This window comes from Saccostrea cucullata, unplaced genomic scaffold, assembly GCF_032062105.1.
Source record: "Saccostrea cucullata isolate Sc308-1 unplaced genomic scaffold, CSIRO_AGI_Scuc_v1 ctg3321, whole genome shotgun sequence".
In the NCBI taxonomy this organism is placed as follows: Eukaryota; Metazoa; Mollusca; class Bivalvia; order Ostreida; family Ostreidae; genus Saccostrea; species Saccostrea cuccullata.
The window spans coordinates 1-17,460 of record NW_026933465.1 but is presented as its reverse complement, the minus strand read 5'-3'; the positions used below and the strand labels follow the sequence as shown (position 1 = coordinate 17,460).

The 17,460-nt window shown below is 34.3% G+C and overlaps 2 protein-coding genes across 3 annotated transcripts; one reads left to right on the top strand and one right to left on the bottom strand.

The window, feature by feature from the left end:
- Positions 1-3,714: 3,714 nt before the first annotated feature.
- Positions 3,715-7,614, top strand: LOC134238428 (glucose-6-phosphatase 2-like). The gene is made up of 7 exons (XM_062720558.1): positions 3,715-3,968; positions 4,187-4,344; positions 4,899-5,011; positions 6,399-6,486; positions 6,571-6,689; positions 6,882-7,124; positions 7,355-7,614. The coding sequence occupies exons 1-7, from the start codon at positions 3,870-3,872 to the stop codon at positions 7,597-7,599; spliced, it is 1,065 nt and encodes a 354-aa protein (XP_062576542.1). The 5' UTR covers positions 3,715-3,869; the 3' UTR covers positions 7,600-7,614.
- Positions 7,615-12,360: 4,746 nt separating this feature from the next.
- On the bottom strand, positions 12,361-16,683 carry LOC134238427 (probable serine/threonine-protein kinase pats1). Of its 2 annotated transcripts, XM_062720557.1 has the most exons (6): positions 16,189-16,683; positions 14,726-14,974; positions 14,318-14,548; positions 14,007-14,128; positions 13,214-13,664; positions 12,361-12,745 (listed from the first exon to the last, which is right to left on the bottom strand). In XM_062720557.1, the coding sequence occupies exons 1-6, from the start codon at positions 16,532-16,534 to the stop codon at positions 12,519-12,521; spliced, it is 1,626 nt and encodes a 541-aa protein (XP_062576541.1). In that variant the 5' UTR covers positions 16,535-16,683; the 3' UTR covers positions 12,361-12,518. The 2 variants fall into 2 exon arrangements, with proteins under 2 accessions (XP_062576541.1, XP_062576540.1); XM_062720556.1 differs by having other exon boundaries at positions 12,361-13,664.
- Between the last annotated feature and the right edge of the window lie 777 nt (positions 16,684-17,460).

The following is a 17,460-nucleotide window of genomic DNA, read 5'->3' as shown; positions in this document are numbered from 1 at the left end:
TTTAACTGAAAGAACCCCATCTATCCTTTAGTACTGAATAAATTTTGTTTTAACTTTAACATGTTCAACATTTTCAACATGTTTGGTCATATGTGCTCGACTTTAAGTGTATACAAGTAAAATGAGTGGTAAAAATTTATTCTACTAGACACAAATTTCAATCTAAATAAGGGGCAAATAATTTATTGTTTTAACTGTATCAAAACACATTTGTTATTTTATACTTTCATCTATTTTTCTTGTATAGAAAGTTAGAAACAATAAATTTAATCACAGATAATCTATTTTGTTTTGATGAATATTAAGAATTTTAACAAGCCTTGTAAATTTATTTTAGCTAACTTGTATTTTCAAGAAGGATTGGTGGTAGATTTATTTCTGATTTTAGAGACTACCGAATTTGTTAATATACAGATTTGTAACAATTAAATATTATTCACATTGGTCCAATGTTGGTCCAATATATCAGGCCAACATTGGGCCAATGAGCAAAATGACACTGGGTCAACGTCATTTGCCAACATCGGCCCAATGTTATTGTTGACGTTGGGCCAAAATTGGCCCAGTGTCGCATTCATTTAATTGGACAATGTTGTCGCAACGTTGGGCCAACATCTGTAGAAATAACATTCTACATTGGGCAAACGTCGGCACAACATATCGGGCCAACATTGGGCCGATAAGCAAACTTACATTGGGCCAATGTCATTTGCCAACATTGGCCCGATGTAACCGGTAACATTGGCCCAACGTTGGCCCAATGTTAGCATGCTATCTGGGACAGTGTTGTCTCGACAGCACCTGGCCTCTGCACTTATTTACACAGATTTGTACAAGATATCGTTTAAACTATAAACATTAATTAAGCTGTGTCGAAGCAAATATATTATAAATACTTACAAAGTGGATGCAGATATGCAAGGCATCAGTCTCATTCCGCTCGTGTTAGATTAAAAATGGCGCGGATATTACAAGTAACCCGGATGGTGTCTACCCATGATACTCAATCAGATTCATGGTATATTGGGCCAACTTGGGGCCGATGCCAATCCCCCAACAAATATTTTCTCTCATGTAATACCGGGTAGTTTTATGATATAACACAGATAGCCCAACATTGGCCCCATTATACATAATCAACTACATATATCAATATTCCATTTTGGACCTTTGTTGGTCCATTAAATGTAACCAAACAGCGATAATACAAACATAATGTAAGATTGGACCAACGATGTTCTGCTATCTGGGATTCACATCCTGTTCCTGAGAACTTTTAACTAACAATTATTCAGTCTTCTCTAAATTCTTATGAATACAACGCTCATAAAAAAATCATAATTTTAAGCGTTTTATTAAAAATAAATAACCATGCACACAATTCAAAAAATAGAATAAAACACTTTTTGGTGCTGTGATCACTTAAGTTCAAAGTCAAAATGTTGAAAATATCATATTTAAACGAAAGCAGTCATCCAATGAAAAGCATGGACATAGAATATCCTCTTAATTATTTCAGAATATGCATCTAATTTAATATTTGGAACCAACGCTGTCCCAACGTAAAGCTCAGCAGCTAATTATAAAATTGACACCATCATTTAGTGGGCAGTATAATAATTGGACCAACGTTGGCCCATTATAAATATCCCATCTTTAAAACACCTGAACAAAATAACACTCTTGCTAATATCGGGCCAACGTTGGGCCAACATTCTCTTACGAACTTCATAAGACATTTCTTTAAAGGTGTATTACAAACATTGGACCAACGTTCGGCCAACATACTACTACCAACTTGATTTGACAAATTCTCTACGGGTGTATTACAAACACTGGGCCAATGTTGGGCCAACATACCACTACCAACTTGATTTGACACATTCTTTACGGGTGTATTACAAACATTGGGCCAACATACCACTACCAACTTGATTTGACACATTCTTTACGGGTGTATTACAAACATTGGGCCAACGTTGGGCCAACATACTACTACCAACTTGATTTGACACATTCTTTACGGGTGTACTACAAACATCGGGCCAACGTTGGTCCAATATACAACTACCAATTTGAAAAGACACTTTCTTTCAGGTTGTATTATATATATTGGGCCAAAGTTGGGCCAACATCAGCACCCGTCCTTCCTTGGAAAGTAAAGTGAATGGAAATTGCTTATGTTGGAAACGTTGGGCCAATAAAGGAATTATGTCATGGTCGAGAAGGTTGACATGGTAACATGGGTCTAACGTTGGCCCAACGTGGTTCCCCCAACGCCAACCTTACAACCTTTTACCTGTGTTGGCCCAACATAGTCATGCTATCTGGGTATACAGTTTTTGTGGTCAAATTTCAATAATATTTGAAACATCGTAAGACTTTAGATTAAAAACATGAATGATGGAACGGGCTTCTGTACGTTATAACACACTTTGAAAAAAAATTTCAAAGTTTTATTTGGGACTATAAGTCAACGCACTTTGAAAAAATAAATTTTCTTTTCAAAGTGCGTTAATATCGATGTTACAACGCACTTTGAAAAATTACGCACTTTGAAAAAAATTTTCAAAGTGCGTTAAATTTGGGACCAAGCTAACGCACTTTGAAAAAAAATATTTTTTTTTCAAAGTGCGTTAATATCGACCATATTAACGCACTTTGAAAAAAATGTAAAGATTGATCAATATTCCTACAAATAATCTGTATGATAAAATAAAAGGGAAAAGGGTCTTGGAAAAAAAAAGAGTGACGATTGTTTAAGATCATAAATTCGTTTCTTTTTTTATTAATTCGGGTCTTTGATAAGTAGATGTAAAGGGGAAACTAACAGTGGGCAGTTTTAAACAACTTAGCATTTATCATAATTAAAAGGGGGCAATTTGATTGTTCAAAAACTATGAAATTTTTTTTCACTCTCATACGTTTACTGTACTTAAAAATTTTTAGTTTTCATCTGTTTAATTAAACTAACTCATTTAATATTGAAAGTTTTCAACGTCATACCAGTTAGGAAAATACATAACTATATGAAGGTTTTGAGTATAGTATAGATATCCTTACCGGGCGAAGGGCCCGGGGAGAAGGGGAGCGGGGGGGGGGGGGGGGGGCTAAGCTAAGATATATACTATGTAAACTAAAATAAAAAAAATTATTGAAGTTTTCAACGTCAAACCAGTTATGTAAGTAAATATATTATTTACATACATGTATACACCCAACTTTTTTGCAAAGATGTACATAATATAGGCATTGAAAATTGAAGCTTACCTAGGTTTTTGGGGGAAGGTAACATTCTATATTTACTCTTTTTCTCCTTGTTCTCAATGAGGGTAAATCAATCTATGTATTTTAAAATGGTTTTTGAAAGATACAATTATAACAAATTAATTCTCTCGATTATTAAAATCAAAGTCCAGAATCTTTGTTTTATACAACTTTTTTTTTCAAAATGCGTTTTAAAAGTGTTCCTATGATTAAAAAAAATATTATGTACTTGCACCCTTGCAACACTTACCGAGCTTTCAGAAAAAAGTCTTTATATAAGTTTTATGAATAAATTCTAGAATGCAAAAAAATGTCTCTATAATATGCAATATATGCAATATATATGTCAATAAAGATATACTGCTATAATTTTAATGAACCAAAAAAAAAAAAAAAAAAAAAATCCGGAAAAATATTTGGTGTGCGAATGAGTTCATCAATTAGTAACGTAATTGAAGTTCCTGCTATGCAGTGCAATGTGGAAGGAAACATTTACTCTAATTTTAATCGATTTTAGCATCTTCTAGATGTACATATCTTTTGTAATCGATATTTTTCAAGTTAATTATATCATTTGTAAGTAAACAAACCAATAAAATTAAATGACAATCCTTGAAATGGACGGAGTGGAGCCCGGGATCATGGATTACGTTCACCTACAAGGTGTCCAGATAATTCATCAAATCCAACACACATTCCGGGTAAGTCTTACAGGAAAGCATTTATACTGTACAAATATGTCCCTAAAATTAATGAGATGTTGATAAATCTATTAACTCATCAATCAAAATACTATATTCTATAAGTTTGTTAGAAATAAGAAGGGGGCTCTTTTACATGTAGATGTTGTACGAAACGAGTGCCTATGCTGTATATTTTAAATGAAACAATTTCTTTTTTTTATTTTGCACACCTGAAGCACCATGTGGACCTGATGCAGATGTTGACTCGAGTAGGAGATCCCAGATACGCATTTCTGATCTACTTCCCCCTGGCTTACTGTTTCCACAGATCGAGTGGAACCAGAGTGCTGTGGATTGCCTGTTTATCTGAATGGCTGAATGGAATATTAAAATGGCATGTTGTATAGGGAACATTAAATTCCATTATATTGATCTCAGAATAAAGATTTACAATGTATGTAGAGGTGCCATGATTATATGAGTGATGTACATTGTACAAACAATCCTGATATCCTCGAGGCCTATGACAAAAAATATTTGTTTGATGTACAGTAACTACATCTGAACCATCAAAACCACCTCTACTAATTCATTTTTTTAAAATTTCATTATCAGATTGTCTATGACATTTTAAACATAGTTAAGATTTCTCATTCCTCAAAGTTGCCTTTTAGAATACAGTGACTTTTTGCAGCAGTAGATAATGAAGTATGAAGTCTCTCTACTCTAGGTATCCTATGTAAGAATTATAATGAAACATTCATAGAAATTTATAATTCCTGGATTATGTTGACAATTATTTTAAAAATTGAATGTGTTAGATACATGTACGTCTTGAAAACTGTCTTTACCTACCCTCTCTAAAATATTGATTGGAGTACATCATAGAATAAAAATTTTAATGATGGCCCAAGAAAATATTTTTGTGTCAACTGTGTTTACATTCAGGATTTTACATGGAGAGCGACCGTATTGGTGGGTTAAGGAAGTCAAACTTCATGATCATGTTCTGAGCATTCCTTCCCTGGAACAGTACAGCCTTACTTGTGAAACTGGACCAGGTAGTCAGTTATTTCATACATGTTAACTCTCCCGATTTAGGCGGGAGTCTACCGCTTTTTCACTCCATCTCCCGCCTACCGATTTAATTCAGAAATCTACCGCTTTTCTACAAAAGCTGCGTCTAAAGTATTTTTGGTTCGCTTGGGTATCCATTTTTGAAGCCACTCTCATAAAATCTCGCTAGATATCGCGTGATTTGACTCGGAATCATACAAACGCTTTTTTTGTACATAGATTTCAAGCACGGATTTGACAACGACAACAACACAAGACTACCAGTGATTACATTGGTTACGATAAATTAATCAACATCCCTGCCATGAAAAAGGAGATACAGCTTTTAAGAATTAGATGAAAACATTTGACATCGTCTTTAAAAGCACAGAAGCTCACAACTTTATCAATAAAGTCAATAGAAATCACTCGATTGACCAAGCCATGTGGCACATCTCTACTTTCGTTTTCGATCATCGCGGGAAATCTGACTTATATAACGAAAGATAGGACCTTGTTTTAGATCTAGATTAAACCATGTCATCATTTGTTTTGTTTAAAAACTGAATGAACATTCAGAATTATTGCTTCTAGGCTATATCAGCAAAGATCACTCTTCAAAAGGCTAAGTAAAGCAGCCAATCCAAGCAAAATGATGAGCATGAAAAATATTTGAATTTGTACAATTTATGTCAAACTTAAGGTGTTTCTGTCTTCTTCTTTGCTGTTGATATATAAGATTAATTAGTGTAGGTACCTGATTTTATTTAAGGCTTATAATATACATGTATATTACATGAAAGATATCGATAATCCAAGCATTAAACAACACGCGCACAATGCTACCGCTTTTGAGGTCTGAATTTCCCTATTTTTCATCACAATAGGTTAACATGTATGGTTATTTTATATCACGAAGGGAGAGCTCACAAGTCCTAACAACTAACATTATGTTTATTTAAACAATAAAATGCTTTCTTTGTTTGTTGTTACTGGAATGAACGGAAGCAGCTGTTGCAGAAAAAATACATAACCCGCGTAAGCGGGTTATGTAAATTTTTCTGCAATAGCTGCGACCGTTCATTCCAGTAACAACAAACAAAGAAAGACATTTTATTGTTTATATTTATATCTGTTTAAATTATCATTTTAAGAAGGATTAAAAATATTAATTATTGTGTTAATGATGCGAACGTCTTTGTACGTTTAGTTGATGGAACGGCCACTGATCAAGAAATCTGTACAGTTGATATGCCTAATGTAGTTTATGCAGGGATGAACGCAATGGGTTTTCTTAAGAAATAAAGAAGAACATATTCAGTGGATGTAAATATTATCTGGTACATACAATGTGTACTGTATTTGACTAACATGTCTTATATTTTACTGTAGGGAGTCCATCAGGGCATGCTATGGTCACATCTGCTGTGCTGTACTCCATAGGGACATCTTTTATCAAACATGGACTTAAGCAGACAAGGTACTGCAAAAAAAATGCTAGATTTATTGGACTATATGTATTTTTTAGTTGGCTTATTATTCACATTTTATTGTGTTGTTTCAGACCATTAGAGCGAGCACTGGTCTGGATCTCCTTTGTTGTGGTTCTTGTAGCTGTCAACGTATCCAGGCTATTTATAGCCACACACTTTCCACATCAGGTGGTGGCGGGATCATTGACAGGTGAGTGATAATGTCACGATATATAAATGATTTTAAAGACAGTGCCACCATTGACTATCTGTTTATAAATATTGTCATACAATTGTTTTCTTTGATTCATACAGTGCAGATTTGCTCTATGATTAAATCATTGTGTTGTTGTCTGTAACAATTTTAGGATTGTATTAACTTGACTGTTTTTTTTTCTGGCAGGTATATTACTAGCAGAGGTTGTTAAACACGAACATACCTCTAACCTCACCATTAAGCACTACGTATTCTGGGGTCTATTTTTAACCACAGGTGTGTTCCTCACCTATTATGCCATCTCTGTTCTTGGTCTGGACCCTCTGTGGAGCCTCACTTACGCCAAAAAATGGTGTGCTAACTCAGACTGGGTCCATCCAGATACCACTCCATTCTTTGCCTTTGTACGAGATGTGTCCTCTCTAATGGGTATGAAAGTACTTTATGAAATGTTAAATTTGTACTTTATTATGTAAATTTTCCTTGAAACTGTATACACTTATCGATAAGCTAGATTTCAAATTTCAGATCAAAACTCTTGATTGACGTCCAGAATTGACATTGCATTGTGTACAATAATACCTTTTTTAAAATTAAACGATAGCTATATTTAATGAAAATTATTTTGTATTCAATATAATTTCAAATTCTGTTTGTAGGTTTTGGAGTAGGCATTTTACTACAAAACAGGAAAAAGATGGCAGTAGAGGTAGGAATGGGACAAAAACTTATTCATGTCATACTGTCTCTAATATGGACATTATCCATTGAGAACTTAAAGTTCTCAACATCGACTTTACTTTTCTACGCAGTTGGATTTTTTAAATTCAGTATAATGATGATTGGAGTGGTGTATGTTATACCATGGATTGTTTTTAAAAATAAAATCAAGGAAAAGTATTAGTGCTTTATAAAGAAATGATATAGGGTTTCAGTGTTGTATTTTGTTTTTTAAAAAATTGTCTTCCTCGATTTTAATTAGGGATGGCAATTCTTAACCGGTTAATCGATTAATCGGTCGTAACGATGCTAATCGGTTAGAAAATCTGTAATCGGTTAGTCGGAAAAAATTTAAACACGTGTAAATTTTAACATATTTTCTTAAAATTCACTTTTTAGAAATGAAACCACTGCTTAAAGTTCATTTAGCGTTCTTACACATTTTGTTTTTAAATAATTTGGAGGTATTTATAGCTCTTCTGATTGAGATCACAGGGTAATTGGTAAGTTTTTACAGTGTAAATTGCTGTTTTTAAAACATCTTGTTGTTACCCCGACTGCCCGGATTTTTTAATGATAGTAAAAACATCATCATTTAGAACTTTAAATAAGTATGTCTATATTTTGCCGTTATCTATTAAATTGTTATATTAGGAAAGAACAGTGTAAATAAAGTAAGAGTTCAGACATAGTTTTGATTATGGTGACGATGCAGAATTAACTTCTTTTACGTCTGCATTGGAAAATTATCCGTGTCTGATTCTAAGGCAAGATTCATGGGTTTCCTCATTTTTTTCTAATCTCGTATATTGAAATTCAAATGAAATATACTCTTCAGCACATGAAATAGAGTGTGACTAAAATGGGTAGCGAAACCCAGGCCGGGCCGGGAATTTCAAAACTGAGAGCCGGGTTTTTGATAATTACGAGATAAATACTCATTCTTTCTTCACGAAATTTACAGACATAGTTTATAAGTATAGGTTTTGCCTTCGCTGAGAATTTTAAGTCAAAATGTTTTGATTTTCGATGATTATCGCCGATTGTCCTTTTCCAGGTGACTAAAATGGGTAGCGAGCCCGGTTTACTCATTTTGGTGATTTTAAGCTTAATGCATCGAAAGTGTTTGTGATATTTGCATTTAATGGTTGTTTATTAACTTCAAATAGTTAAATTGTTCAATAATTATGAAATTAAATGTCAATTATTAGGGTTTTTGTCATTTTTCATAGACCCGGGACAGGTCAAAACCAGACGCGTTTGCCCGCATTGCAAAAATCTGACTGATAAGAACTCTAAATTATTTATAGCCTCAGGTTACATTTGTTACCCTCATTCTCATGGTATTAATATTATGTGGGGTCAATGATCAAACTATTGAGATTGTTGACTGCATTGGTTTTTTTTACATGTTTTGAATTTCTTTATTAGGGCCCCGCAAGGATTTGCGGGTGCCCTATAGTAATCACTCTGTCTGTCCGTCCGTCTGTCTGTCTGTCTGTCTGTCTGTCCGTCTGTCACTCTTCCGTCCACAAATTTTCTGTTTTTTTCTAATAACTTTTTTTATGGTTGCCCAATCATGTTTAAATTTGGTATGGTAGTTTAATAGGCAGAAATACATATTTTGATGCTAAGTTTGATTCTCTATGTCTTCTAGTTTGGAGCTGGGTGGTGGGGTAGATTCCTTAACTATGCATAAGAATGAACGGGCAACTTTTTTTTATGGTTGCCCAATTAAGATCAAATTTGGTACGGTAGTTCAGTAGGCAAAAATACATATTTTGATGCTAAGTTTGGTTCTCTATGTCCCTTGGTTTGGAGCTTGGTGGGGTAGATTCCTTAACTTTATATAAGAATGCATTGGCAAAGAGAGATAACTGCTGAAGATGTTCCCATTCAGTAAACTGAATGCTACTAGGAGTCCCATGGGATTAATTAGCTTTCCTCCTGAAGAAAATCCAGAGCATTATCTTTATCTGTCACATTGAGATTAATTACCACCTCTGTCTGTGAAGTTTTTTTGAAGTTAAATCAATTTGGAATGCTATGAACACTCTGAAATGTGGATTTAAATATAAATTTTTATTATTTATTTTTGTTTGATAGTTATGATTTCATTGAATCCTAAAAAAAGAAATAGATTAGGCCAAAATAAAATTATAGTTTGTTTGGAATTGCCTCCCGCCTCATTGAAATGCCCCCCTCCTGAAAAAATTTTATTGACCAAAAGTAGGAAGATTTTTTTTTTAATTTAATCAATTTTTTTTTGCCCATTACATGTATCACACGCACCATACAAAACACTGAAAGATAGTGCCACATCTATGTAAAATTAGGTATTTTTGTTCTGAGATTTTTATTAAAAAATTTATAATTTATCTTCAATTAAAAAAAAATAATTTCCCTCCCTCCCTCCTGTGTCTGAAACCCTCCAGGCGGCAATTCCAAACAAACAATTTTTTAAGGATGGCCTTAAAGAGGATTTTTTGATTTACCTGGGTACTTTTTTTCACCTTTTTCCTTTTTTTTTTTTTAAATATATTAATTCAAGAATGTTTTTAATTTTTAATGTAGTTGTATAAAAACCCCATTCTATCATTAATACTGAAAAAGTTCTTATTGTAACTTTAGAAGAAAATGATGAGAGAGGTACAATTAATCCCTTGGGATTAATTATCTAGCCTGCTGCAGAAAATTTAGTAGGCTTCTCTTTATCCGTCACTTTAAGATTTCTGAAAACTTTTGTCTGCAACTGCTGTTTGTTTGAAGTTAAGGTCAAGCCTTTGATTTTGCATTCATTGAAGGCATTTTACATAACACAAGATTTTGTTTAAATATAAATTCAATGTTAAGTTGTTCTTTACTGCCTAATGTAAATACAAGAATATTATTCTCAGGTTTTTGAATATGAATTATAAATTTTATACAGTTGCTGTTGCTTTTTCTTTGTACATTTATTAATCATTCTGTATATTTTAATTCTATTTGTATAAGCTTAAACACATATAAAATTTGCAAAACGATGTCTTAAAATACATATAACCTTTACTTTGTGATTAATATTACAAAAAATAAAAATTTTGACAAAAATTTAAAATTTAGTCCGAATTTCCTCTGCAAAGGCATACATTGAGTTTTGGTTCTGTATATTTTCTTCAAGTACTTACATACTTAAATTTTAAATTGATATTGAGATAAAACTTAGTTATTTTATCCATTTCGAACAATTCTTGATTGAATATATTATACTTTATAAAATTTCCTCTCTGATTTCTGAAACCTGAGTAAACGTCATCCTTAATAATGGTAATTTCCTGTCCTACGTCGAATCGATATATCCTGATGAGCTTGAGATAAAATGTACCGCAGAGTCCGACACTTCTGTTTCATACTTGGATATTTTACTTGAAAAAGACACCAATGGTAATCTAACTACCAAGCTATATGATAAACGTGATGACTTTAACTTTTCAATCGTCAACTTCCCTTACTTATGCAGCAATATACCTTCATCACCTGCATACGGAGTATATATATCTAAGTTGATTCGATACGCAAGAGCGTGCTCTACATATGAACAATTTCTAAAACGAGGTAAATTATTGACAAGCAAGTTGACGAAACAAGAATATCAGCAGTCTTGATGAAAGTCATCATTTCGTAAGTTCTATGGTCGATACAATGACCTTGTCATCAAATACAGTTTATCATTGAGTCAAATGCTGACTGACGTTTTTCATACCTATTGTTAGTCCATTATTTATACAATGAATTGACGACGGATTTTTCCGGTTATTTCCTGATCATGACAAGGAGCACACGGTGGGTGTGACCGGTCGGAAGGGGATGCTCACTCCTTCGTGGCACCTGATCCCACCTCTGAGGTTTCGGGGGTCCGTGTTTGCTCTGCTCTTATTTTGTTTTGTTTATAGACTTTGAGATTGAAAACTGTTCATTATCTCCATATACTTCTACATGTAATGTTGCCTACATACACGTTCCAAATATACCGTGTAAAATTTTTAGCGCTTTTCTAATTAAGAACAAATGTAATAGGCAAATTAGATTGTCATTTTAGATGATAACAAGATGTCCAGGGGGGGGGGGGGGGCACATTGTTCACCAGAGCACCCTGGGTAGAAATAAAGTAAAAATCAGATTATTATTATTAAACAGCTTAAATGTTTAAATGGTGACACGACTAACTTCTAAAAGGGAGAGGGGCGGGGAATGATTTGAATAAACATGTATGTACACTTTCTGATGCTTTCATATGAATATGATGGCCCCAACCTACCCAAAGGGGTCATGGTTTGAACAAACTCGAATTTATACCACCTGAGAATGCTTCCTTATAAATATGACCCATCATAGATTTGCTACTCTGGAAAAGATTTCTGAAATTTTTACGTATAAAAACTGCTATGTAAATCTTTGACCTGACCGTTCATTGTGGTACTATCCTACCACCTGGCATTGGGTCATAATTTTAGCAAACTTGAATTTACTACACCTGAATTTGCTTTCTCATAAATATGATCAATCATAACTTTGCCGTTCTTTAGAAGAAGATTTTGAAGGATTTTCTCTAAATACTCAAATGTTTAAATTTGATTATCCATTGTGGCCTCACCCTACTCCCGGGGGTCAATATTTGAACAAACCTGAATCTACACCAGCTGAGAAAACTTCGTAGAAGGAAATGTCCCCTTCATTTGAATTAACATGAATCCCTTTATCTCAAGGATACTCTGAGCTATATTTGGATGAAATTGGCCCAGTAGTTTTAGAGAAAATGATAAAATTGTGAAAAATTTACAACGACAATGAAGACAACAGACAGCAGAGAAATATTGATCTAGTGATCTAAAATTTTATTGTTTTTTTAAAAGACTCTAAATATGAATCTTACAAAAGAGTACAAAATGCATTTATTAGTCAGAACAGTTTTCATATGCTTACACAACAGTGGGAAAGCTCGATACTTTACACTCTCCAGTATTTAGTTAACTCATTTGTGTTTAGGGAATGTCGATTAGTAATGGAGTGCAAAGGACATAATACATCATCCCCTTTCCGAATTTCATTTTCTGGCAAAAAGTGTCATTCTATGTCCATAGCAATCGTTTGTTTTTCTTCCTTTTGACATTTAAATCCTCTAACAAATGCAATCTTTCTGTGAAACGTCCCAGTAATATCATTTAAAACACCTTCAATCCTGTCCTGAATATTGAAAGTTTTAGTCTTGTCCAAATCATTTCCTTCCTCAGATTGAAATATTTGAAGCTGTATAGATGCTGCTGTGACCGAGAGAACAATATTGTAACCATCTGAAGAAAATAAAGCTACATTTTTGTAGAGGCATGGCGTATCGCGAGATATCAATACATTCCAACCTTCTTCTTGCATACAAGCAACAACAAGACGAAAAAACAAGAAATATGGCAAAAAAGTGAAATGATAAATAAGAACTGATGATTTGCTCTTCGTCTCATTGATAAGAGCTGGAATGCCTTCCTCCATCTCTTTCCGGTTCATACACGGAACGTAGTACGATGGTTTCCTAATGGCCAGCAAACCAAGCCTTTGCATAATTTTCAAAAGTAATTCTTTATGATGGAGTAGGTATCGTTGATCTTTCAAATACAATCCAGTTTTCATTTTGTAATTTGGATCTTTGTCTTTTAGCTGTTTATGTAAGATATCATCTTTATTTTTCCAAATTTCTACCAATAGACCTTCTTGCAGATGTCCAGTTTCGTAATATTCATTCCATTCCTGTTTAGATGCATCAATACCTTTTAGGTGTAACTTGTCCGTAATGATGTGTTTGAACGCATCAATGAACCACTGCACGTCCATGATAACAGATTTCTCAAGTCCTTCTTCATTAAAATAAAGAACCTTCCCTGCATCATGATAATATCTCAGCATATCCTTAGTAGATCTCAGTTTGTCTTCTGTGTTCTGTTGATTGGGGTTCTCCGGAATCTTTGTTGCTAATTTCAGAACGTTTAAAACTCGATATAAATGTTTGGTCTGATTTATTTCTATTTCAAAGTATGCCCATTCTTTTGGAATGATCTCCGACCATCGTTCATCAGAGGCAATTTTGACAAGACGTTCTTGTAGATCATTGAGCAGAACTGGAAACTGTACGAAATAACAGTTATCCTCAACTACGTACTGCGATAAATTAGAGGTGACAGGAAATTGTTTCTGTAGACATTCCATAAAAGTGTCTTCATTCTGGAATGATTAAAAATGATAAATTAAATTACCCAGAAATTTTCCTTTTTTTTTTGATATTATGAATGTGCATGTATTAGAATTATAATATCAAAATAATTATAATGTTTACATTTTATTTAATGTTAAAGGTATATTGAACCATAATCAATGCCTATAAATCTTAATTGCCTTTATAATAAGTATATTTTGTACATTTGTTGTGTACTTTGTATTTCTACTTAACCAAATTATGAATTTTTTAGAATGCCATTTCTGTGTATCATCACACATAGAAATAAACAAGGGGAAACTCGCGCTAAAATGTCGTCACAATGTGATGTGTACTACTTTTCAATCTACCTCATATTGTCTTGTCTCCTTTTCCCAGTGAGACGCCACAATAAGAACTACGGGTTTGGGGTCCCCTTCATTCTCTTTACCACAGTAGGTGTGTATTGACTTAATCCAGAACACAAAGTACTCTGAAAGTAAATTTCAAAATACTGGCAAAATTTTCGTGTCTGGCTTAATGCAATCTCTGTTGATTAATTACTGGTTCGGTAATTACAATTCTGAACACTATATATACCTCTAAAATCGTTTCTTCTTTAAAATGCTTTACATTTATATCAGAAATGAGGTTTCAGAAATATCACAACATTTTAGCTTACCTCCATAGGTCCATCCATGGAAAACACTGCCGGATTGGTCACACACTTTAGTGTCCACCTCTTCCTCCATCTTTTTGGAAGCATCCACGACCACTATATAGAAAGCTCTCCTTGTCAGGTAGATCTGATGACAGGCATAGTAAGCACACTGCCCTCCAAAGTCGAAGAAACTTAATTTTTTAATACCATCCAGTGTTTCTTCTTTTTTATTTTCGTTGTCTTCTTTCATTGCTAAACAATTGAATATAACTATATACATTTCCTATATACATAGCAAAAATTTTATATAATGAAGTTCACCTAAAGCATCCTTTTTTTTACATAATCGATGATAAATCTGCATACCCAAAGGTCCATTCCATCATTCCCACCTAAAATATCCCAATTACAATTACGATACTACCATACCTTTCAGTTTCCCATTTCGTATCTCAAATATTTCCTCGTGGACTTCTAGTCCCTCTGTTGACGTCACATTCTGTATCTCTTCATGACTACACCCCAGCAGGCGTTTCAGTAACGTGGTTTTTCCGGCTCCAGCACATCCCACAATCATCCCCCTTGCGTGGTGCACCGTCTGCGTTCCTCGTCTGGCATATTCTAAGTACCGCTCTCTCGCCTCCTGATCCCATTTCAATATTTCACTAGGAACCTCAACTGTAATTGAAGTAAAACACAAGATATCATATGCATTAGCAGCTAGGTTTGAAATAATGAGCGAGGACACCAGTCCTATAAGTTTATACAATTTTAAACAACAGTCTGTGACGTTTCTGTAGAGATTATTCCAGGAGATATTTTAAGAAATATCTTAAAAATAGAAATAATATAACTAATAATGATGAGTAATAATAATGGATTGATTGTAATAATTGAATGGTTCGGAACGCTTTGTGCACGGAACGGTACGCTTTGTGCACAAAACGGTTCGCTTTGTGCAAGGAACGGTACGCTTTGTTCACGGAACGGTTCGCTTTGTGCACGGAACGGTACGTTTTGTTCACGACGGTTTTTCTGCAAACGTACGGTTCATGTAGTAGCACGGTTTAGGGTCTGTATGTTGTTTTACGTTCTATTCGAGGTTTTTTATTTACTCATGTAGAGAAGTCATCATATACCGGGAAAGGGCTTCAAACCTTGACCTTTACCCGTCAATCATAGACAGGGACTTTGAGCAGTGAGGGATCTTTATCGAGCCAATGCTGTGACGCGGGACCTCGGTTTTAAGGTGTTATCTGAAGGACCTGTCGCCCGAGTGGCGCAGTGGTTAGAGATTCTGCTCTTAACTAGCGAATTTAGGAGTTGATCCATACGTCGCAGGTTTGAATTTACTGTGGGACGTGGAGACGGTCCTTCGGATGAGACCGTATAAACCGAAGTCCGATGCCGCAGAAGGTGCTGGCACGAAAAAGTTCCCTCCCTGCTGAATGGCCTTGAGTGCCAAGTATAGGACAAAGTTTGCAGGTTTCCACCGGTGGTGTCTCCATGTGTGAAAATTTCTCTAGAGGGACTTTAAACCATATATAATCAATATCAATCGATCAATCAATCAATCTGAAGGACCCACAACTTTCACTTCAAGTGCAAAACGCATGGCGAAGGGACAGTTGCTACCAATTTTTTATCGACATACGTCAGTTGCAGTCAAGATATGAACACATGACCATTCGATCACCGAGCGAGCGCTCTACTGACCGTGAATGGTCTGAGTTAATGAAGTTTAAGGTTACTGAAACTCTCTCTTCATGATAAGTAGATATCAATGTAAATTCTGTGCTCCATGAATTTTGTCCATATCATAAAGTGTCAGGTATTAAATTGCTTCTAGTGTTCATAATTATATACTAGTATTTAAAAGAAGAAACACTCACAACGTTTAGCGACACTGCTATGGGCGCTCCAATCTGACATTGTACAGTGTGCTATAATGTCCGTTCCTAGCCTGTCAATAAAGAGCTCAAACCTCTTCTCCGGACTATCTCGCCGTGGTTGATGAATATATATACACCTCTCCCCCTCTCTTCTTTCATATCCCCAGGATCTACAGAATTCTGATATGAAGGAACGTGACACTGTTTCAAGGAACACATCCATATCCCTGTCCAAAACGAGGCACTCTGTCACAAATGCGTACATGACGTCATTTCTGACGTTCTCAGAGGTGAAGGTCTGCAAACTGTCATGTGTTTTTAAGATTTCAGCAGGTAAATTATCCATACTAGAATCATCAAATGAGATGTGTTCAGGAAAGAATCTTTTTCTAAAATTGTTCAGGAATGATCTGTCGTTGACATGCAAAGTAAAGTTATCTGCTAGTAGTATACTGTACAGTAAACTCCTTTCTTCCAGTGACAAATCATGGTATTTACCTGAAATTAAAGAAATTATATGTAAGAAGGTATAGTTGAAGTACTTACAATTAAAACTGTTAAGTGAATTATATTATTACCATCCAGTCTTGAACATCGCAGGGTTTTTTAACTTTCCAATTAGATAACAAATGAATCAATTTGAAGCAAATATTGACACAATCATAGTGTATTCAGACCCAAAGAAATTCTTAAAGTAGAAATATTTTAATATGTTTATATTATCATGATTATAGCAAGATGAGTCTTTATTTACATTTCTTTTATTTAAAAGAAGACTGGGATTGCATGTGAATATAGCTAGAAATTTTATTTGAAATTTATTGTGCACCATGGAATGTTAGTGTGCCCTACCGAATTGTTTTTTTAAACCCCTTTAAAGGTTTGTATTATCTCGATTCTTCTTCACATAAAGCACACAAAATTAATCGTAATTACTTCATTTAATTTCAAACTGGAAGGAAGTTAAGGTGTATTATCCATTTAACGTAACTTTTATGACTTAAGATTAAATTAAGTATGTTTACTCTAATGTCCACCGGCATAAAAAATTATCCACAGGTTAGTGCTAGTGTTTTTGAATTTTTATGTTTCATTCCTATAAAAATACCCTTCTTTGGTTTACAAATATGGCCTCTTGACCGTAGAGTTTGACATTGTTTTGCAAAGGTTTAGCTATGAATATTAAAGTTCATATTTATTACGTCGAGATCTTTGGTTATCAACATTCTAAACCTTTCCGCCTTGACCCTTTGATTGGTTGACCTTTTTAGA

Bases quoted from the DNA above. Each gene is read 5' to 3' on its own strand.
- LOC134238428 (XM_062720558.1), top strand. From the start codon at position 3,870: ATGACAATCCTTGAAATGGACGGAGTGGAGCCCGGGATCATGGATTAC. The intron at 6,487-6,570 runs GTACTGCAAAAA...GTGTTGTTTCAG, and splicing joins CATGGACTTAAGCAGACAAG to ACCATTAGAGCGAGCACTGG. The intron at 7,125-7,354 runs GTATGAAAGTAC...TTCTGTTTGTAG, and splicing joins AGATGTGTCCTCTCTAATGG to GTTTTGGAGTAGGCATTTTA.
- LOC134238427 (XM_062720556.1), bottom strand. From the start codon at position 16,534: ATGGATAATTTACCTGCTGAAATCTTAAAAACACATGACAGTTTGCAG. The intron at 14,975-16,188 runs GTGAGTGTTTCT...CTTCAATTACAG, and splicing joins TAGCAGTGTCGCTAAACGTT to TTGAGGTTCCTAGTGAAATA. The intron at 13,665-14,006 runs GTAGATTGAAAA...TAATCATTCCAG, and splicing joins AGGAGACAAGACAATATGAG to AATGAAGACACTTTTATGGA.